The sequence below is a fragment of the Pituophis catenifer genome, unplaced genomic scaffold, assembly GCF_029215685.1.
Source record: "Pituophis catenifer annectens isolate HBS135680 unplaced genomic scaffold, rPitCat1.0.hap2 SCAF_2, whole genome shotgun sequence".
NCBI classification, from domain to species: Eukaryota; Metazoa; Chordata; class Lepidosauria; order Squamata; family Colubridae; genus Pituophis; species Pituophis catenifer.
Window position 1 is genome coordinate 193,724,628 of NW_027256882.1, and position 24,128 is coordinate 193,748,755.

Sequence of the window (24,128 nt, forward strand, 5' to 3'; positions counted from 1 at the left end):
ATTTTGCTTCCATCCATACCAATGAGTCAGATATCGACATTTCATCATTTATTTTAAGAAACTCAATATTGTTAGTATACAACTTTTACTAAAAATGCAACATAACTGTAAGTAAAACAGCAGGATTTACATTACAAGAAGTTCCTAGGGATTGTGGGAGAATATTTTTGTTGGGTATCTAAAAGAGAAGCGAGGCACTAGATGAAACTAAAATGAAAGGAATTATGGGGTCTCTATCTATGGTTAAAAATTCTATAGCCATCAATACTGAAGATAGGAGCAATTGAGAGAGGACAAATGATAGCTAAAATCTTATCAGAACTGAGTGATAAGTGGGCTATCAAAATATATTCAGCGATTACTGGTATTGATGGAAAGGAAAATGGAGTTTTATTATAGGACCTTGAAGTGATGCATACTATCTATAATTCTCTGTTCTGGTTTTATCTCCACAATAATACTATGAGAGAACACTGAGAAACATGGCAAATGCTTCCTAGTGATTTTCTATAGATGAAGGTGTCTTGAATTTGCACCCTGATCCTAGCCTACTACAAATGCTGACTGAATTTGTACCTGATTATATAGTTTTATGTAACACTTCACTTGCACATTAATAGATCCAACGTTGCTTTGAGATCATAGTATTTGAGTTCAGTAGCCCTATAAATCCATTAAATCAATACATAAATTCCCTACTTAGCACTGAACTGATGTTGTTTAATCAATTTCCTACTTAAATGCATACCTTTTGGGATGGGGTGGGGGAAGTCAGTCTTGATTTCTGGCAACTGCCTAGGACAGGTCCCTGCAGAGTTCTTGTCAAGATTTTGGAAGTGGCTTGTCCTTACTTCTAAGAGAGTGATAGGCATAAGGTCACTGAGTAGGATTTGACCCTGTAGCAGGACTAGAACTTGCAGTCTCCCATTTCAATTCAGGTGCCTCCCAAAGGTAAACATAGAAGATCTAATAAAAGACAATCTTCCAGAACTGGATTATCTTGCAGCAAAGTATGAAACTCCCAATGATTCAGTCTATTGTTTTTAAACATTATGGGTGTTTTCTACAGTACATTCCTTTGGAGCTTTATGCCTTCAACTTTCTCATTCTGCTGATTTTAAGAAAACTTAATACCTGATAAATCAATATTGCATTGCATCCTTAGCATTAACATGAGGTATAATAATAGACAAGTTTTTCTCAAATGAATCGAGTGCATCTTGTGGAATTTCCATTCATTTCACAAAAAGTTTTCAATAGGTTGTATCTACAATCTGTCTGCCTACCATATTCTGATTTTTAACAGCAACCAAAGGCCAGGAACATAGAAAAACCTGTTGCTTTACAATATGGTGACTGCTGTTTACTCCCTATATGCCTATATGGGTCCTATATGCCCTATATGGGTCCATTTCCTACTAGCATTTTTAACCTGCCTAGAAGATTCTTGTTTCTCCTGCAATAGCTTCAACTGTGAGGTCATTGTGTTCTCATTCTAAAAGTGTCTGGTCTTGTTAGCCTTTGAAATGGGGTGTATTGGTGAGAAGTGGAGAAGTCTAACATGAAAGAAGCAAAATGCCAATCCTGAGGTTCAGGACTTCACCATGGGCCTTTCTGGTGGGTGAGTGGCTGACTTACCTGTATGACGAGAAACTGTTCAAACTACTGCTTTTCTATCAAATTTGGCTTAATCCATCACTGCCGTTGTACCTGCTAGTCTTCTCTATATTTTACCCCATGGTCTCTATCCAACAGTTCTTGCCAATATGGAATGAAACAAAAGTCCCAGAAACTGTTTAGTACTGATCCATTTCTTCTCATATATTGGACCATCACAAAGCCTAAAAATGTGAAGTCCTTAATAACAGCAAAGATGCTCCCAAAGCTTGGAAACTGAACTTTCACATTTTGGTGAAAAATATGACATGTATTTTTAATTTGACATGTATTAACATTGCTGACAATGTTTTTTTCCTGTGTTTTGAGAGGAGTAGTTTTTTTCCAGCCAGGACAGTATGAAGAATGGCTTTGTCTGCTTACCTGGATTAAAGATTGCCATCTGATAAAGCTGGGAAGTATGTGGGTGGAAAGATAAAATCTGAACTGGCATTGCTTCCTTTTGCTCTTAAAGTGCTATATGTGCATATTAGGAAAAGATTTATCCCTTGGCTTTTGCTTTATACATGGCAGAACATTATTTCTTCACATTGCACTTAAGAGGAAAAAAATGACTTTTAAAAATATTTCACCTTTAACTGAATGTATGCCTGTTCTATTTTGGGATTTTCAAATCAAAATCAAATCAAATCAGAATGCATGCTCATTAAACAAATCGAAGAAATTCTTTTCAATGACTTTAAAATATCCAAACATTTTACATCCATATTTGAACAATAGACCCCCCTTATATTTTAAGTCTAGAAAAGCCTTCAAAAGAAGAAAAGAATATATCTTAGGGAAGCTGATGGCTCTTTATTTCAAGGAAATCTAAAAGTGATGTTATTCAATTTCCATAACGAAATACCAGATTTAGTTTGTTTTGGATTTTCAAGTACTGTACCTTGTGAAATTCACAGTAATCCTCAATGCACATTTATTTAGCATACACTCCATTTTCTTCAAGAAAAATGGCACAGAAAAGAATTTACATATCTTACTCTTAACCTTTTCTACTATACAAGGCCTTTTAGAATTGAGAAAGATCACTTCTAGGAAGTGATCCTAGGAAGTTTTGCTCCTAGGCTCCTAGGAAATTTTGCTTCTCACCAGAATCCCAACATCAATTCATCAGAGCCTGATGCATATATAAACCCAAAATTAAACATTTCTTCGACTAGTAATTTGCCTTTGAGTTTCAGAATTTATTTAAATTCAAAGTTTTGTCATAAATCCATTTTGATCTCCAAACTTTCATTTCAGTAGTATAGTTTAGAGGAAGAAGGAAAATTATTTTTGTTACTGGAAGTCTAATCTTGCTACACTATTGGAAATTTTATCAGTAGACCAGTTTATTTTTTGCTCATCAGTTTTGTTGAAATATTGGAGGTTGATGCCAATGCTCTTCAGAGTTTATTGATATTAATAAAATATCAGAGCATTGCTCTGTCCTGTTTTTCCCCCCAATTAATATATGTACTTTCTTGTGCTGTTTTCCTTTAGGATTCCCAATCTTTTTGACACCAGCAATCCAAAGTTCCTTGTCCTCAAACCCAGGCAGCCCACTCACGGACGATGAATATAAGGTCTTTTTCTCTTTCTTGAGTCCCACATGGAAGGCAAACCTCGTGTGTCAGATCCGCCGTAACAAAGGTTGCCATGATCCTAAAATAATAGAGCTGGATCAATTTGAGAATCATGGCCAGATCCCAGAGGGTACGTGGTGCACACTTCAGATTTCTTCCAGCACTCTTTTGTGGTGAGAGTTGCTGGTAGCACTTGATTTCCCATACATAGCTAGTTTTACATAACCTGTAGTTAAAAATTCTTAATTTAACCCTGAAATATCTATGTGTATGCTATAGTAATAATCTTCCACTTTTTGAAAACATGGATCCATCTTTATCCCCAGCTCTGCACAGGGTGGGACACAAATTTGATTTGGTCAACATTCCTTCCTCTTTGCTCATTTTGTTGTGACGTATCCACACTGAAGACATACTGTGACTTTAGAGACACCAATCTTTTTATTTTTTTTCATTTTAAAATGAAAATCTAAAGCTTTGAGATTATCTTTACCCATTTTGACATATAGGCTGATATTCATAGTTTTATCATAATTGACTAGTCTATCTTCATGTATATAAAGAATATAGTGAAGTGTCAACTAATTTAGTGTGCTCTATGGGCCTTCGTTTTATCCAGGCCTAGAACTGTTCACCTGCCAAGACACTACCAGGCTGAGAATTAACAAGCATTAAGAAGTCTTTCCATGAAAAGAAAATAACTTAGTAGTATTTCCCCCACCCCACCCCACCCCCATTTCCCCACTAACCATGCATTGGTTTGCATGTATGTGTCTATAGACAAAACCCCTCTTTAAAGGTAGAAGTTGATAGCAAGGGAAGATGAGTCGCTAAAAGAGTGCAAAGGCCTCAGATGTGATTGCTCTGTTACAAGATGGCAGTAAATCCAAGTTCAAAAGCCTGAATCATTGTGACTGTGGCAGCGCGGGTACTAAACTTCATTCAATAGCTTTCCTAAATGGAGTGGTAACAGTCAAATATCAACTACAATAAGACAGTTATAAATGCCAGAGAAGACTGCCTTGTGAACGCTAATCCTCTATGGAATTGGGAGAAGAAAGCCTGAAGATTGATTGCTGGTGCTGTATCTGCCCTAGTTTCAAATAAAATGCTAAAGCTGAGCAATAATGCTGGGAAGCAGGATACACAGTAAGAAGGCTCTCCAATGAAAAATGGACAGATGAACAGTGTCAGGAAATAATCAGCCGGTTTTCTTTCATGCCTAGAGGGGCTGAGGAAACGTCACATTAGAAATGAAATGATTTTTACTTCTCAAATGAGCCAATAGAGGGGGCATTCGGCCAGTGGGTTATATATAATTGGATTTACTTTCTTTTCAATAGAGCACTTATGAATTGCAGTTCTATAAGGAAGAATAAAGGTTCAATACAAAGGAAAGTTAGCCTCTGTACTCAACTTATTCCCAGTAGTTTGGCAGGATGATCATTGTGACCAACTGTATAGAATTGTTTTCTCAAATGTAAAATAGATAGACTTTTTAATCTTATTTATATTCTTCCGTGGATACCTCTTTCTTTAGATCAAACATTGACCCAATTGAGTCCCTAACACTAGGTGAGATATAATGGCCCTAAGGAGAGGTGAAGGTGCTGTATAGGAGCTGAAATATTTTATGCATGGGGGGAGGGGTTTCTTGGAAATCAGTGTGTGTATGTATCTCTGTATACTTCTACTAACAACAGCAGCAGCACTTCCAGAAGTGTGATTCTTTTCTTGATGTCACATTCAAAGCCAAAATATTGCCATATAAGACAAAAAAGGGCTATGGAGCTGCTACCAAGAAGATGATCTGGGGAAGAGTTGTATAACATTAATTTGTGCTTATTCTTTTATTTAGGCACCCTAACTAATTTTTGAAATGTATCTGTTGGGGTTTATTTTTTCTTACTTTGGAATTCAGGTTGCTATTTGCCTACAATACTGTAATGCATGTTGGCATTCTTAATACCTTGCATTTTGTAAGTAAAATGTAATGCTATGTTAGAACATTATATTAATTGGTTTAAGGAACAAAATTATGACGTTTTCTCCTTCAGAACATATTCGATAGATTAAAATTTCACTGCCCATTGATGTTAATGAACATAGCTGTTTTATTAGCTTGGTATGATTTCATTCATTGCAAACTTGTCTCGTTGCTATCTTGGGAGAAAATTTGTTCTCTTCCACTTTCTGCTTCCAGGTCCTGTCTGTGCTGAGCTTCCCCAAAGCCCACATTTTGAGACTTTTTGTGTTTTTGCACAGTTTCGATGCTTAAACCAGAAGTTCTATACCAAGGTAACACCATAAACATACCTTACAGCCATTTTACAGGGGTCAATCCCTTAATAGATAGTGACTTGGCTAAAATTAAGAGAGTAAAGGGATGAGATTTGAAAATGTCGTCAAGGGCATCCATGATGGTATGTGGGAAGGACCTTGGGAGACAGGAGAAAGACCAGCAACCTAGGCAACCATCTGATAAGAGGCAGTTCACTTTGCAGATGGGGAAAAAGTTGATAAGTGTGTCAGAAGAGTCTCTCCCCAGTTTTCCAGAGGTAAAAAGAAAGGAAGGGAGAAATACTTTCAGTCTTGCAAGATTCTATTTAATGTAACCTTACAATAAAGATAGTGGTGATGCTCCTGGTCAGGGGTCTCCAACCTTGGCAACTTTACGACTTGTGGACTTCAGCTCCCAGAATTCCTCAGCCAGCCAAGGTTGGAGACTCCTGCTCCTGGTTGTGCTTCATGTCTGACTAACATGAAGGGCTAACATCAATCTTACAAGACTGAAAATATTTCTCCTCTCCTTTTAATCACTGGAAGATCTCTTCTGAAATGCTTCCCATTCTTTTCCCCTTCCTCCCAAGGTCATTCCCACATACCATCACATCACCTCATAACTTATTTACTTTCTCATAAGGACTATTATGGCTTGATGATGTGTCCAAAAGCATAGTCAGTCCCAAGAGAAGAGTTGAGATAAGTAAGCATTCAGAGGGCACCAGCTAAAAATGCAAGTGCAAATAGTCACAAAGACAAGCAAGCAAAAAAAAAAGTCTAAAAGAAACTGGAATGAAAAGTGTACTTAGCAGAATTTACCTCTACATGTTGCTAGGCAAAGCTTTAGTAATCAACCCTCAGTGTGAAACTATGCTGAGAACAATGCTTCCTTCTTCTCCTCCTCCTCCTCTTCCTTCCTCTTCTTCAGAAGGCCAGAGGCCCTCTAACTATGCCCTAGAAAATGTTTCTTACCTTGAAAGAAGCAATGACTGAAGTTTTTTTTTTCTTTTTTCTTTTTGGACAACTTTCTGTTTTGGGGGAAATGGGCCATTTTAGATAAGGCAGTAATACAAAGTGATAGGCCAAAATTCTCTATCTAGTATAGTATAGTATAATTTTATTTCTATACCGCCCTTCTCCCAAAGGACTTGGGGCGGTGTACAGCCTATTTAAAAACACAAGACAAACATCAATTAAAAATTTAAAATTATTAAATAAATTCGGCTGAACTTAAAACCCCAAAAATTTAAATACCCCAATTTAAAATTAAATTAAATTAAAATAGGATTTCTTTTTTATTTATTTATTTAAAATCTGTTAAGCCTATTTTAGATCTTAAATCAGCCTTTCTAAACTGGGTGTCTCCTAGCAGTTTGGACCAATTTACATACAGTAATTACCTCATTAGAAGGGCCACTGCTGAGAATTTGACAATGAGACTTGAAGTTCAAATATTTATGAGGAAACATTGGAAAAAGTCAATTTATACTGTAATTGTTAGTTAGATTAAGGGGGGGGCAGGGGGGAAATCCAGTAGGCCACTAGCAGTTTAGTTAGTTCTCTGTAAATTATATTGGTGGATTCAATAAATAACAAATGCAAAGACCAGGTTGTTTTTGTTTTTAAAAAAACAACTACCGTATATTCTTGTTTATAAATATTGCTGTCAAACAAATAAGTTGTTATAAATGTATGCATGGAGTACATAACATCTTGAAGTTTCATAAGGCAAACATGGAATATTTGAACATCCTGACTCAAGGGCATGCTATGTTGTCAAAAAGATACTAAATACTACTAGGTAATAGATGTGTGCATGTATGTAATATAGTAATGAATGAACTTATGATTCTGAAATGCCTCCCTTTGAATGTAAATATATCCCTATTTGGGGAAAGAGATTCAACAATCTTAATATTACTCCCCATTCCCTCCTTCCTTTATCTTATTATTTTGACTCTTTTCTGTCCCTCTGCCTGGTGAACTCTTCTTTAACAACAGATAGACTTCCAGATTCTTTTGTTTAGGAGTCCTTATTTGTCTTTTGTTGTTGAGATCCTCATTGGATTTCCCTTTGTGCTCAAGGTACTGGTCTATCCCACTGCTTCTTTTTTAAACAAAAGTTCTTGAGGGCTGCCTCATAGCTGAGTTTATACTAGTCTTTTTGACTCACATCAGGGTAGTAAATTTTATATGATGAGTATTTGTAGGATCTAGGCCTGTGATGGTGAACCTATGGCACGTGTGCCAGAGGTGTCATGCAGAGCCCTCTCTGTGGGCATGTGCGCTGTAACCCCAGCTCAGGCAGCTGGTCGTCGGGTTTCCAAGGCACACATGCATGCCAGCCAGCTGGCCATCAGGTTTCTGGTGCTCTGGTGCGTGAGTGTGCACACCTTCCAGTTTGGGCTCTCTGTGCCTAAAAGGTTCACCATCACTGATCTAGGCATTTCTGGTGGAAAGATTGTGACTTTATTAGTATATGCCTTTATTGTTTCACAGTAAAATTATTGCAATAATCTCCTGGTAGGATCCTCTCTCCATCTTCTAATCATAGTCCAGAATAGTACCATTCAGATATTTTCCACTCTATGCTCATGTCTTATTACCCCTCAGGGCTCTTCCCAGTAATCCAGCCAGAGCCCAATTTAAAGTCTATGCCCAATCTAGGTTATCCACTTTCTTTTCCACTCACACCGTGTTTAGTCAGTCTGTATTGTACTTTGGAGATAACCCAGGACTTTGCAATACTACCTGACATCATGGAGTGGGTCAATGTCAAAGCACTTGCCTCCTTTGAGAACCACCTAAACTCTCTTTATGGAGCCATGCTCCTTAAGGAAACATACTCAACAATTTGAGGTTCTCTCAGTATCTAAGAATTCCCTTTTGTCTTCTCACATTAGGAACATGGGACCATTAGTTGCCCTCCCCAGGCAACCCTTACCAAATATAACCAGAGATATCACAGAGATACTTTTATTAGATCAATCCTGAAGGTACCCCTGACTTTATTTATTCTATTTCTCATTCTTCCACTCTCTCATTGCTTTCTTTCAGCATAACCATAGCCTCCTTCATACATCCAGATTATGCTTTCGCTGTTCTTTTTAAGTAAATATTCGGACCGAGACTAGAATTAATCATTTGTTTCTCTACTAAAAATTCAACTCATTTGCATAAAGATATCCAGTGCTTTCTCTGCTTGAAGCTCATCAATTAATTATCATATGTAGCTACAGAAGAGAAAGGAAAAGGACATAGAAGATGAAGAGGAATGGGAAACAGGAAAAGAAAAGACCCTTAAGTTCTTTCTGAATCAGTACAATTGGAAATAAACATCTCATCCATGACTTATCTATTCAGAGATAGTTAAATGAAGTAGGAACTAGGTTGGCAGGAGGGAAATCAGAGGCATAAGGAAATAAACTAAGTGGATCTTCTCTCCTCCCCTTCCCAGTGTCTCCTCTCTTTTTAAAACCCTTAAGAGTGTATTACACTTCTCCACTCAACAGTTTCTCCTTCTAATTGTTTCTTTCACCACAAGCTTCTATGGCGCCAAACCCCTTGAATGTCCTATTTCTTTTTTCTAACTGTCTTAACCCATGACAAATTAAATGTTCACATCTCACACATTTCTTGACAGTTATGAGTCAGTGTGGTTAGCTAAGAATATTCAGAATCTGGAGTTCAAACTGCATTAGTCTTCTTATTATTTGCAAAATCTGATAAGGAACAAAACGGAAGGTGAAGGGTTGAGAGAGCAAAAACTAGGTGAATGGAAAGGTGTCTGTGTTCTTGAAAATGACACTGAGATGAAGTATAGATTCAAGTATCAGCATAGCTTCAATGCTTCTATTGTAATCATGGCATCTATAGTAAAAATAGCTTTCTTGGGATTATGAACATTAGTACTAGTACTAATGTTATGAACATTAGTACTAGTACTAATGTTCAGAGTTCCCTGATCACAATTTCCCCAGTATTTAAGTACTCTTACTTTTCTTTACAATTCTGTTTGCCTCTTGTATTCCTTTAATCATATCTGTCTTTCTATGTCTACTCCAGGGTGACAGTCTCTAAGTTCTGGGCTTTCAAGAACCAGCTGTCTTTCTCACCATGAAAGTCCTGAGGTCTTTAAAAGGGATCTAAAGGCTTTTGTATTTACTGATTACTGGTTTAGCATAGGCCCTGGTTGTCCCATTCTGCTCCATTCATCCTGGCAGAAAGATAATTACTAGGTGTGTTAGGAATTACATCTGAGGTGTCACATTTGCCACTAGCTAGATTTGCAGAAAGGACAAAGTTTATGTGGTTCACCTTAAACACAGATGTTGCCAAGTTCTAGAGACAGTTGAGGAGGCTTCTTACTGGGTTTGTTTTCCAGGGCAGATAGCTACGTCCAATAATACAGGGTTAATTGGAGGAAATAGAAGACATATCTGAAAATGGTCAAGGATCATGTTTTTAACCAAGACCAAAGCCTCTGTATTGGAAATACCTATGTACCTCTTCTATCTAAGAGAGGGAGGAAGTTATTGAATACAATGGACTTATTGTATCCATTATATTAATTAATGTTAATTACTTTTATTTTCAAATTAAATTTTACGTCAAATTTTTTATTTGCCCTACTACTACTCAGTAGTACTTTTTCTTGCCTAGGTCCCTTTTCAATCAACATGGTATTCCACAGTCATCTTTTGATTCTTTAAAAGTTGCACAATCCAGCTACCATATATGGATTCATCTGAATTCTGAAAACCTCAACTTGGGTTTAACTCTCAGCAATTTCTCAGTTGCATTCCATTTGATGAATTGTGAGTGAAGATGATGGAGAGAGTATATCAAACCAAGTAGAGATTTCTGGCTTATTACCATCTCTTTGAAGGAAATGGAGATCAGCTCTTCCTCATTCTTTCTTCTGTCTATTTTTTAATGTAGTTCAGAGCTCTTTCCCATTCCTAATTCTTCTGGCTTTGTTCATCTGCTCTTTAAGGCTATGTGGAACTCAAGAAGCCTAATGACAGGGACAGGTTGCTTTATATAACAAGGGAATGTTTAAATCTGTTTAGAATACTACAAAGTTACATAGTGGTAGTCTTTGTGTGCTACCTTCCTTTCAGACAATGAGATGGGGAAGCCTACTTCCAATGACAGGTGCTCTCAACAGCAAAGGGAAATGATCTTTAGGTAGATGATTGTGAAGAGAAATAATAGCAACAAATAATGTAATTAGGCATCCTTATTAGAGAGAATATAAAAAATAGACTATACATTAGGAGTTGGAGATATCTGTATCTTGGGAAGGAGTGGAAATGAGATTCTGTGTGTATACTATAGTTACATATCCCCAATTCTTCCCCCCTTTTTTCCTGGATAGCGGATCCTGTGTCCTAAGCTGCCACTCCTTGAAGAGACTGACCTTCTCCTTACAGCCCCAAGGGAGAATCATGCCTTAGCCCCTATTGAGGTTTCTCCATTAACCCTTGAAGACCGCCTCCGCTCCAATATTGACTCCATTTTGAAATACTCCTTTGCAGTCTCAGGACAGGAGCCCATGCTGAAGAAAAATTTCCATGTTTCACAGAGTAATCTGGAAGCCCAAAAGCTATCTGAATGGTCAACTGGCTTAAATGTTGAGATGAGCACCTTTCCTCCTGAAGCGTTCACCTTATTTATCAAAAATACTGAAGTCACAGAAGAGGTCACAAATCAGCATCTCTTTGAAGACATCCACCATCTGATTGGTGAAGCATTGTCATTGGAAAAGAACCTGAAGGAAAAGAGCATGAAAGAGAAGAAAGACAAAAAGCTAGGTCTGAATAGTGAAAAAGACATCTCAGGAAGGTAATGGCCAAATCCAGCTTGAAAACAAAATATATATAGCTCTGCTATTTCATTTGAAAGAGAAATGACATGCTTGTGCTAATCTGCTTTATCCATATGCTGAAATGTATCTTTGGCTTAATATGAAATGGCTCCACTATTTTTACTGCAGTGCCTTTATAGAAAGAATAATCGGATATGAAATTGGGTTTTGGTTGCTTAATTACCAGTTTCCTTGTATTTGCTCTTCTCTCCAAAGTGAGAGAAGAGCTAGTCAGTTCTTTTCTTTTCAAGGCCTAGTAGCTGTACAATCATGGAAGCATATCTCTCTCCTTTCTGAAGCTATTTCTCATTTGGTGTCTTCCCATTTAAAATATATATATCTTTTTTGAGGGGGGGGGACATGGGGTGTGGGAGAATGGGCAGACAGACCAAGTTAGTGAAGTCTAGGTATAGACCCAAAGTCAGACCGTCATTATTCCCACTGCAATGCTCTGATTATTGCCACTGCAATGCTTCTGACTTGCTCAAGGGGGACAACAGCAAAGCCAGGTGAGAAAGGTCATCACTTTGGCTATAACAAATGGCAGTCGCAAATCAGAAAAAAACCCTGTGACACTGACTCACAGAACATATGCCCTGCAAGCAGAATACAGATTGGCAACTCGAACAGCAAAGTTTACTCTGGCATTATTTTGTGTTGATTCAAATATGGGTGGGAAGCTATGGGGAATCCTTTAGAACAGCAGTCTCCAACCTTGGCAACTTTAAGACTTGTGGACTTCAACTCCCAGAGTTCCTCAGCCAGCAAAGCAAAGGAATCCTGGGAAGTGAAGTCCACAAGTCTTAAAGTGCCAAGGTTGGAGACCCCTGCTTTAGAAAGAGTGATCCTGACCTAGTCAAACAGGTAAGGAGTAGGTACAAAAATAAGAAATGCTTAAGTTATTATTCACTCTGAAAAGAGTAGGTTTGAGGAGAGTGACTTGATGCACCAGATCCATGCAAAGAACCATCCTTCCCTTTTTATGGCCTTCAAACCCTGACTCCCAACTATGCAATTTTAAGGTAAAGCTATAATTGAAGCCATAAAATAAACTTGACTATGTTGAAAGAATGAATTAACTTTTAGTCCTGTCCACGTGTTTGATACTAGCCAAAGACTAAGTATGACCACTGGCTATCTAAGGTTTGTCACCTTGGAGTTAAGGGATGACAGCCATGTGCCGAAAATCACCTCTGTGGTATGAAGAGGACCTTGGAATGGAAAAAGGTCTGTGGTGCCAGCATTATCATTCATTGCCAGTGGGTCTTTTTTACAGCTCCTCTTCATAAAATGTAGCGGAAAAAATCTCACCTGAAAGAATTGAGCCAAAGCAGTTGGTCAAAGCCTGTTCCTTGATTAGATTAACAAAAACGTAGAGTGATCCTCAGGGTCATAGCAAGCAAAGCCAGGAACACTCATGTATCACAATAATCAAAATAATGATCAAAATAATAATGAGGGTGTCATCTCTGGAATCAGGAGGGCCTCTCTTGTTGAAAGAGAAATCACAACACATGGGCATTAAATTATCAAAGGCACAGATGACTGTAAATTACTCTTTCAAGTTATTGTAACAATGCAACTCTTCCTTTTTCTAAACATAGGAAAGCCTGAGTTCATTATCTTTATCTTTGAGTTAATCAACATAACTGAAGGAGAACTGACCTACATATCAAAGCCTTTCTAGACACAGTGAGGATATTATAAAGTAAAAAATGTGGGCATTGCAAGTGTCATGAAGATTTGACCTTGCTATGTATGAGGTGAGAAGAACTACATTGCAAAGCAAACGATTTCATATAGTGTTGCCAATTACCATAGCCTTCAGAGGTCTATGCAGTTCACAGTTTATTGGGTATATCCTCTAATACTGCTACATATTTTATTCATCCAATTCATCCCATTCTTAATTCTACAATACTACTACAACTGTTATTTAATCCCTCCCCACAAAATTAAAATGCTAGTATATAAGCATGACCTAGACAGTGCACTTAACTTGGATCTTGCCCATAGACTCAAATGATAACATCTCAAGCCAACTTTGGAAGAGCAATAGGTTAGGGCACGTGTGTCAAACTCGCCGCATCATGTTGCCATCACGTGACGTTTCATGAAGTTTTTCCCCTTCACGGAGCTGGGGTGGGCGTGGCCTGCACGTGATGCATCCAGCCTGCAGGCTGCCAGTTTAACACCCCTGGATTAAGGCAAATCTGTTCATGGATGAAAGCATATTGATACCACAAAAAAACACTGAATTTAAAATGTGGGATGCACAAAGAACCCAGGAGGGCAGGGATTCTCCAGGAGAGTATACAGTCACAGAAACCCCTGTTACTGGCTGGGAAGGTCAACAAATGGCAATCACATGACCCAGGGATGCTGCAACCAGCCGGTTGTCAAGCACCCAAATCATGGGGATGCTATGGGGGTCACAAGTGTGAGGAATAATTGTAAGTCACTCTTCAGTGCCATGGTAACTTTGAATGGTCACTAAACAAATGGGTATAAATCAAAGAAGACGTTTAGTTGTTTGACAAAGGCAATTATATAAATTCCTCAATGTTTTTCAATAATGTTTCCACTTGAATGGGCATTTGGCTCTTTTAGCCAATAATGAGGGCCCTCTCAGTGTTCTGTCATATAGGATTTGTCTGTACCTCATGCATGAAGTATCAATAACACTGGAGTGCTGATGAAGGCATATAGCAAGAAGATCATGAACATCTTTGACAATGGTATCTATAAGGTCTTGTTTACAGCTGGGTAAATGTTAGAGTTTGAGGTAGGGGCATAACCTAAATCATGTAAGTTATTGTCCTTGCTCCAATGTAGCAATGAATTCACTGTAACCATTTCTTCTTAGTCCTTTCCCTGAAATGCAACAGAAATACATTTATTTATATTTATTCATTTATTACATTTCTGTGAATGAAAATGAAAAAATGAGTACTGATCCACTGATAATTGTGCCTTTGTTATTGAGATTCTCTAGATGATATTTGAACAATATTGCAAAGACAATTCCATTTTTACAGCCCCTCTCCACACACTCTAGCTATTCTAAAGATTGGATACCCACTGGGGAAAACAAGGGAGCACCAACGGTGGTGAGGAAAGAAAAAAAAATCCATTATTTGGGTGGGACACTGGATGAAGCCCTTTTGGGTAACTATTTACAGTGCGCTCAGAAAGTATTCAGACCTTCTTCACTTTTGTCAATTTTGTTATGCTGCAGCCTGATTCTACAGTTGTTGAAATTCATTTTTTTCTCATTAACCTACACTCAGTAGCCCATAATGACACAATGAAAACAGAATTGTAGAAATGTCTGTAATTTATTAAAAAGAAAAAACTGAAATATCACATTGGCATAAGTATTCAGATCCTTCACTCAGTACTTTGTTGAAGCAACTTTGGCAGCAATTACAGCCTTAAGACTTTTTGGGTATGACGCAACAAGCTTTGGACACCTATATTGGGGGATTTTCTGCCATTCTTCCTTGCAAATCCTCTCAAGCTCAGTCAGGTTGGATAGCGACGATCGGTGGACAACTACTTTCAGGTCTCTCCAGAGATGTTCAATAGGGTTCAAGTTACAGCTTTGGCTGAGCCATTCTAGGACATTCACAGAGTTGTCCCTAAGCCAGTCCTGTGTTGTTTTGGCTGTGTGCTTAGGATCATTGTCATGTTGGGAAGTGAACCTTTGGCCCAGTCTGAGGTCCTGAGCACTGAGGAACAGGTTTTAATTGCGGATATCCCCATACTTTGCTCTATTCGGCTTTCCCTCAGCCCTGATCAGTCTCCCTGTCCCTGCTGTTGAAAAACACCCCAACAATATGATGATGCTGCCACCACCTTCACTTCACGCTTCACTGTTGGGATGATATTGGTCAGATGATGAGGGATACCTGGTTTCCTCCAGACATAATGTTTAGAGAGACCAAACAGCTTAATCAGACCACAGAATCTTGTTCCTCACCCTCTGAGAATCCTTCAGGTATTCTTTTGCAAACTCCAAGCAGGCTTTCATGTGTTTTGCACTGAGGAGAAGCTTCCGTCTAGCCACTCTGCCATAAAGCTCAAATCAGTGGAGGGCTGCAGTGATGATTGTTCTTCTGGCACTCTGTCCCATCTCCACACAGGATCTCTGGAGCACAGTCAGAGTGACCATTGGGTTCCTGGACACCCCTTTTATTAAGGCGCTTCTCCCCCAATTGCTCAATTTGACCAGGAAACCAGTTCTTGGAAGAGTCCTGATTGTGCCAAACTTCTTCTATTTGAGAATTATGTGCTCTTAGGAACCTTCAGTGCAGGAGAAATTTTATTGTAGCCTTCCCCAGATCTGTACCTTGCAATATTCCTGTTTCTGGCCTCTACAGGCAGTTCCTTTGACCTCATGTCTTTTGCTCTGCTACAAGTATGCACTGTCAGCTATGAGGCCTTCTGTAGAGAGGTTTGTGCCTTTCCAAATCATGTCCAATCAATTTAATTTATCACAGGTCAACTCCAATCAAGGTGTAGAAACATGGCAGCAATGATCAAGAGAAATGGGAGGTACCTGAGCTAAATTTCAGGTGTTGTTGCAAAGGGTCTGAATACTTATGCCCATGTGATATTTCAGCTTTTTCTTTTTTATAAATTTACAGACATTTCTAAAATTCTGTTTTCACTTTGTCATTATGGGGTACTGACTGTTGATTAAGGAGAAAAAAATGAATTTCAACAACTGTAGAAACAGGCTGCAGCATTCTCTGGTGTCATCTATGGGTAGTCTTGGATGTGTGTAGCCCAGATTTGTTAGTCCTACAAGCTTTCTCAAATAAAAACAATTTAGTGATAAGTGAGAGGTGGGGATGGGTGGGGATGGGAGAATAAGGTGCCACTTTAGTGAATGCACTTTTGTCTTAAGACTTTGAGTTTTATTCCTAGCTATACATCAAACAGGCACTATTCTCTAAACCAGAGGTCTCCAACCTTGGCAACTTTAAGCCTGGAGGACTTCAACTCCCAGAATTCCCCAGCCAGCTGGCTGGGGAATTCTGGGAGTTGAAGTCCTCCAGGCTTAAAGTTGCCAAGGTTGAAGACCTCTGCTCTAAACAATAGGCATTACAGTTGCCCAATAGGATGGGCAGGTGGGGAGAGAGCAATAAAATTAAAACAGTCTTTCTTATCATTCCCCCATTATCTTGCTTCTTTTTCTCTTGCTATACCAGTCTTCTAGCTATTGACAAGGATGAAGCTCTGGTGATTCTCTGCTATGCAGTTCTTCAGGACATTTGCATATCCTCAGCTATTAGCAGGGCCTGGAAAGAAATAGAAAGAAAAATCTTTGGCTCTGAGGATTTGGTAAGTTTCACTGCTGATTACCTAAGATATCTTCCCTCCAGTAGAATTCAGCACTTGACAGACATTTCTAGGCCCCACTAAATGCTTATGCCACAACATGTATGTTGTTAGAATATACGGTGATTTGGGGACAGTTTCCTAACTAATTCACCCCAACAATGATTTGCCACATATTTAGGGAAGCAAGGCCTAAAGATTATTGCCAGAATTTGAGCTTTGTTTTTATCTTGTTCTCTGGTTACTAGGTGTGCGATAACCTTGGCCGGCATCATGCAGATCTGTGTGCTGAATGTGCATTCTGCTCTCTAAAAACAGAGCAGTGTCAAGGGGCCTCCAATCTTAAACGTACCCACTGTAGTGATGGCATCTTCACAAACTACATTAACCCTGGGATTCTGGCTCAGCATCGGGCTATGAGCCTTGAGGTAAATAAAGGTTAGATTGATAAGATATTGGAGAATCTTGCCTCTTTTACTATAGCTATATTTCCATGTAGCCAATCCTCTATTTTCCCATTCTTATTGTTAGAGTTCCCCAAACCTGCAAGAATTTTATGGATTTGAAACTTATGGTGGCATGCGGGCAGAGTATTGGTGTGGTCGATTGGCTGCTCATGGCTGTGATGATTATCGTGTGGCTCTTTGGCTGCAGTCAGAATATTCTTTTTTTCATGGAGGAGATTTCCCAAACAAGGTGGGCATTCACAAAACAGCATTTTTTAGCACCTGGTTGTTTGTTCCTCTCATGTTTCCCACTTCTGTCTCATTTCATTCTTCTTAGATTTGTGACTCAACAGGAGTTCAACATCCAACTTATTGTGCATTCAAGAGCAATCAGTGCATGGAATACACCATCCGAAACAAGAAGGTGAGGACTTCCATCTTTTTATCCCACAGGCCATCAGTAAGCCTTTCTAAAGGAGGCCAGCTTTCTCATTTCTAATAAAGACTTTAGACAATATCTGCAATGTCATATACCATTTCTGTGGTAGAAGGAGGAGGAGGAGCAGGAGGAGGAGGAGGAGGAGGAGGAGGAGGAGGAGGAGGAGGAGGAGGAGGAGAAGAAGAAGAAGAAGAAGAAGAAGAAGAAGAAGAAGAAGAAGAAGAAGAAATAATAATAATAATAATAATAATAATAATAATAATAATAATAATAATAATAATAAATGGCACCTTTTCACTGGTTATAAAAAGCTGAAAATCCCTGTCTTTAAAAAGCATCCTATTGTATGCTTACAATTCAGCAAAACTCCCTGATCTTTATAACTTCCTTTCAGTGCTAGGCTCTTTCTTTCCCCTACTATTAAATGGATAAAATATTTATTGCTTGTTAATTAGGAACTAAAGTAGAATAGAAATTATTTGTAATGAGTTATTTTCCCTCCAGGAGTGGATAGACTTAATTATTGCTTTCCTTTTAACAGCCAAAATAACTCTATATGAAACTTCATTAGTTTGTTCAAGAAAAAAGGGCAACTCTCGGTCACTTGTAATTTTCCCAATGAACTCATGTGGTCCTTTCTTCAGACATCACTGATATTCCATGTTTGCTGATTTGGGTACAGTTAATAGTTTAAGTTGGAATTGAGTTTCATTAACATTAAAATGGATTTTCACTTTAAGCCTATTCTGTCTTTCTATATGTCTATAGAATATAGAAAAAGATTTGTCATACCTAACTTGAGATACAATTTTGATAGATTATGTGCCATCAAGTCATTTTTACTAGTAGCAACCATACATATTTTCTGATGATTAGTTATTCCACACCTGGTTTTATAGGTATTCCAACAGTGCCATCATCACTTAACTGAGTCCATCCATTTTAGAGTTGATTGTCTTCTTTCTTTCCACATTTTCCAGCATTAGAGCCTTTTTCCAGAAAGCCAGGTCTTTACATAATGTATGACAATATTGCAAGGTACAGATGCAATACCTCTGATCTTCAATATCTGATACTGTTCCATATAGGAAAGGCTGGTATTTAGGCAAAATACAGTGGTACCTTAGTACTCAACTGCTTTGAAACTCATCAAATTTTGTACTCAAGGCATTTTGGAAAAAGCAAAATTTTGTCCCAGTACTCATCATTTGTTTGGTACTCAGCACACAAGCTAGAACATGTCAGTGTCCGCTGCCTTGTGACTCACTATATTATATTTTATGAGAAAAAATTTGTTTGGTACACATCATTTTTGATACTCATTGCATCTCCCGGAATCAATTAATGATGAGTACCAAGATACTCATTTAAATGCCAAGCAACAAAAGCAGGAGTACCGTTTTTTAAAAATGCCATGTTGGTTGAAAAACTTTTCTTGGATTTAAGCATGAAAACTGAGCAGACTAAATTAATTCCAAACTTAATAATGCGAAAACAATAAGAGAGTATTTGAGAATCAATAAATATATAAAAAATAAAATGGGTCAGCTTGGATTTCTACTAATTTAAAACTAATCCTTGTAAGATTCACATAAGCATAAAGAATGCATTAACTACAATAGACTTTGGAGGAAAATCCATTTTTTTCTTGACTGCCTAGTAATTAATATACTGTATACATATTAATATATAATACACATACACATACACACATACACACACACATATATACACACACACATTACAACATGATTTTCAAATACTTTTTTAGTAGCTGTTCTCCTTCCAATGGGAAATTTCTTTCATTTAAATATTTCTGGTTGGCACAAACAGACTCTTGCTCTCCAGTTCTTATCCAAGACCTCTGGGTGACCTATAGGTCTGACTCAGGCAAAACAAAATCTTCCTTGTAGTCTGTATCTCCAACATGATATAGGCACCAAATACACTGCTCAAAAAAATAAAGGGAACACAAGCAGAAGACATCCGAGATCTGAATGAATGAAATAGCCTTATTAAATACTTTGTTCGTTACATACAGTAGCTTTGTGTTCCCTTTAGTTGTTTGAGCAGTGTATAAACTACTTTTTTCAGTTTCTGAGACTGCCCCTTTTTTGTGTCCCCATCTTGTTCATCTTGATGGGGCCATTATAGATTGCTTAGTACCTCCGGAAAACTATCACTTTGAAGATATAGCGATATTTCAGGACAGATGAATTCATCACTAACTCTCTTTTTTTCCCCCTAAATTCTTTCTATCTCCACCCTCAGGTATTGCGGATTGGCTGCCTAAAAGTTCAGATGTATCATGAGCTAAGCAGGGAGGAAGGAGAAACTGAAGTGCTGCTCTGGAGCCAGAAATTCTTGAATTTTACCGAAGGGTGAATGACAGAACAGAATGAAGTAGTTTTTTTTTTTAAAAAAAGGAAAAGGGCCAAAAGAGACTTATGCACAAACATATATACATATATAAATAGCCACTGTTTTATAACTCTCAATTTAAAGATGTTTAAATATATAGTCTCTGTATTTAAGTACTACAGTGGTACCCTTTTATTTCACTCTGGAAGCTCCTCCTACTAAATCCATCTCATTCGGTTGTCCTGTTAATGTCTCTCAACAATGATTTTTACCAAATATTCCTAGTTGGGTTGTACTTGGATGTAAGAAGGATAAATGAAAAAAAGCATGAACTGATAAATGAAGTGAAAGTAAGAAATATGTATCTGTAAGAGAAAGGAGGAGAACATAACAAATCTGCATGAAGGTGAACTTACGGAGGGAAGTGAAGATACAGATTTCATTATAAATAAAAGGAATAAAATGTATGTCTGACTGTACGAATTGATGTCATTTAAATTAGTATAGGTAAATGAAAAAACGTGTTTATTGATCATTGATGCACATTATATTCCTGTAAATAGTGATAATGAAAGAATTAGAGATGAATTTGGTAGCACTGTCTATTATTCAGAAGGAATGTGTTCTAGAAGAACAGGATTATGTTAGGTGACTTAAGTGTACATGAAATAAAAGTTTTAAAAACTACAGTGAAAGTTTTGATGAAAATAAGTACAAGATACTTATTGAAAAGTATTAGAAGATAACCTACCAACACAATAAACGAAATGAGGACATAAGGAAAAATGTGAAAACTGAATGAAACAGAGGAAAAAAATTACAGTATGTTACAAAGTGTCTTAGAAGTATGTAAAATGGTAACTATGATTTTTTTAAAAAGTTTGGTGGAATGGTAATGTGAAAGAAGTTACAGATGACAAAATGTATGTAAGAAAATAATTGCAAAAAAATTAAGATGAAAAATTATCTAATGGGTAATGAGATTGTATGACAGCACATCTCAGGATTTGAAACACTTGGAATATTGCATCCATTTCTGATCGCCATGATACAAAAAATATGTTGAGACTCTAGAAACAGTGCAGAGAAGAGCAAGAAAGATGATTAGGGGACTGGAGGATAAAACATATGAAGGACTGTTGCAGGAATTGGGTATGTATAGTTCAATGAAAAGAAGGACTAAGGGTAACCTGACAGCAGTCTTCCAATATTTGAGAGGCTGTCACAAAGAAAAGGGAGACAATCTATTCTTCAATACACCTCAGGGCTGGACAAGAAGTAACGGATGGAAGCTTACTAAAAAAAAATCCAACCTAGAACTAAGGAGAAATTTCCTGACAGTGAGAACAATTAATTAGTGGAATGACTTGCCTTCAGAAAAACCTCACTGGAGGTTTTTAATAAGAAACTGGACATCCATTTATCTGGAATGGTATAGGGCAGTGATGGCTAACCTTTTTGCTGTCGTGTGCCAAAAGCGGGGGGAGCACAGGGGGGTCGTGCGCGTGTGTGGCCACACCCATAATTCAATGACACTACCCTGTCCCCCCGCGCATGCACATGCAACCCCCCCTGCACTCCCCCTTTTTTGGCACACAATGGCAAAAAGGTACCGGTGGGCCTGGTAGGCCCTTTTTTTTTGCCCTTCTCAGGCTCCAGAAACTTTCTTGGAGCCTGGGGAGGGCAAAAACAGCCTCCCTCACTCCCCTGGAGACCTTCTAGAGGCCGGAAACAGCTCCTTTCCCAACTTCCAGTGGGCCTGGAAAGCCCGAAATTCAACTGGCCAGCACGCACATATGCGCTGGAGCTGAGCTAGGGCAACACTTACGTGCCCACAGATATGACCTGTGGCACGCATGCCATAGGTTCGCCATCATGGGTATAGGGTCTGCTACTTGGGCAGGAGGTGGGACTAGAAGACCTCCAAGGTCCCTTCCAACTCTGTTATTTTGTTCTGTTCTGATTTACTGTAAAGCACTTTTTCTGTTTGCATGGACTGTCCTTTCTCAGGTGTTGCATAATCCTACAAAAAGACACTTTTGGTTTGAAATGTCCTCAACATATGTTATTTACATGTTCCAAACCATTTTGGAATTTTGGTGGACTTTTTCTTCTATGAAAGGGGATTAAAATAATTGAACAAGCACTTTTAGTAAAGTGAACGAAATTAAAAATAAAGATTGGAGAATTGAATTTGGATGTGATAGGAATAGTCCAAAATGGAAGGCTTAGTGAATAGCAATAGCAATAGCAATAGCACTTAAGACTTATATACCACTTTACAGCCCTCTCTAAGCGGTTTACAGAGTCAGCATATTGGCCACAACAATCTGTGTCCTCATTTTATCCACCTCGGAAGGTTGGAAGGCTGAGTCAACCTTCAGGCTGATGAGATTCAATCTGCCAAATTGCAGGCAGTCAGCAGGCAGCAAAATTAGCCTGTAGTACTGCACTCTAACCACTGCACTACCATGGCTCATGGTATCATTCTGAGCTGGGAGTAAGACAAGGCTGTATAATCCTCCATGGTTGTTTAATGTATTTATTGATTTATATATAAGAAATATTTATGGTGGTATTAGAGATTCATTGGCTGTGGATAGGATTGCAAGTGCATTTTTATATACAGATACTACTATGTTATTAAGAACCAGAATAATTTGTGGGGAAGGTTCAGTAGACTGCATGATAGAAAGAGAAGCTGATTACAATCCATCAAGTCATTTTCAACTCCTAGTGACCACATAGACTTTCTCAATTACAATCTATCCCCCTGACCTTTTCTTTCAAGTCTTCCAACTATATACACATTGTCACTGTAGCCATCCACCGTGCTGCTTGTCATTCTCTTATTTTCTTTCCTTCTACCTTTCTCAACATTACAGATTTTTCCAGAGAACCAGGTTTTTGCATAAAATCCAGAATAGGATAATTTGAACCTGTTCAATTGTGCGTCCAATGATAACACTGAGCTGAGCAATGAGAAGTAGGGGTCCAAAAACTAATTATCTATAAAAGAAGTAACTGTGTTTAAACAGAGAAAATGGAGTGAACAATTACAAATTATCCATAAATGATGAAAAATGAGGGCAAGTTAATGAATTTGTGTACTTTGGAAGAACATTTACTAAAAATAGGGAAATGAAGCTTTAAGATACCCAAAATTAAAATTAAAATGAGGGTAAAATGTGAGTGGTTTTTTGCAAGGAATGACTGCACTAAGAACTGAAAACAGCAATATCCAAAAATGTCCTTGTCAACCCTGAAGCTGATCTGCCCGAAGCCATATTGGAGCTTAAGTGCTGCCACACTGGAGCGAGCAATAGGGAGGGGGATTAGAGATAGCTGGGGTTGTATAGTCAAAATAAAATGCTTTCTCTTGGGAACCAAGGATGTTCTCACACCTGGCCAAAGGAAGGAGTGATGTCACCAGACCAGCGGACCCTACCTTGATTGGGCCATGTGACTGTTTGGGGTTGAGGGGAAAACATTCACTTTTAATTAGGTGAAAACCAAGGGGCCCCTCAGAGTTGGTTTTCACCAGATATGTGCCAATATGGTATTTCCAATAAAGCTGTTCTTTGAGGAATCCACCTGCCTCGGAGTTTTTGCTTGCGATGGATCTATTACTTAGAACCCTGACAACCTTCTGTCTACCTTCTTATGTGCAAATGTGATTTCAGTAGATGAGGAAAAGCTTCAAAATAGTGAACTGGATGTTTAAATGTATACATTGTTAAATAAGAAGCAATTGGGTAGTAAATGAATGTTGATTGAATACAAAAAGAGCCTTGGTAGTACAGTGGTCTAAGGCACCCTGTTATTAAGCTGGTTATTAAGACCAGCTGCCTGCAATTACTGCAGGTTCGAATCTTGCCAAGGCTCAAGGTTGGCTCAGCCTTCCATCCTTTCTAAGGTAGGTAAATTGAGGACCCAGTTGTGGGGGCAATAAGCTTTGTATAAATATACAAAAGAATGAAGGCTATTGCTTAGCGCATTGTAAGCCGCCCTGAGTCTCCGGAGAAGGGCGGCATATAAATCAAATTTTTAAAAAAATGAATGCTACAAAAATAGTATAGTATTTGATCAGGCAGAGAGAATGAACAAGGGCTGGATTGTGAAGAATAAATGAGTTATAAGAT

At 38.2% G+C, this 24,128-nt stretch overlaps 1 protein-coding gene across 1 annotated transcript; it reads left to right on the top strand.

The window, feature by feature from the left end:
• Positions 1-1,575: 1,575 nt before the first annotated feature.
• ACRBP (acrosin binding protein) lies at positions 1,576-20,010 on the top strand. The gene is made up of 9 exons (XM_070935356.1): positions 1,576-1,621; positions 3,160-3,372; positions 5,446-5,540; positions 10,906-11,372; positions 16,611-16,743; positions 16,989-17,168; positions 17,272-17,436; positions 17,524-17,610; positions 19,897-20,010. The coding sequence occupies exons 1-9, from the start codon at positions 1,576-1,578 to the stop codon at positions 20,008-20,010; spliced, it is 1,500 nt and encodes a 499-aa protein (XP_070791457.1).
• The last annotated feature ends 4,118 nt before the right edge of the window (positions 20,011-24,128 follow it).

Coding starts and splice junctions, on each gene's coding strand:
- ACRBP (XM_070935356.1), top strand. CDS start 1,576: ATGCCAATCCTGAGGTTCAGGACTTCACCATGGGCCTTTCTGGTGG. Junction 1,622..3,159: donor ACCATGGGCCTTTCTGGTGG/GTGAGTGGCTGA, acceptor GTTTTCCTTTAG/GATTCCCAATCTTTTTGACA. Junction 17,437..17,523: donor GAGGAGATTTCCCAAACAAG/GTGGGCATTCAC, acceptor CATTCTTCTTAG/ATTTGTGACTCAACAGGAGT.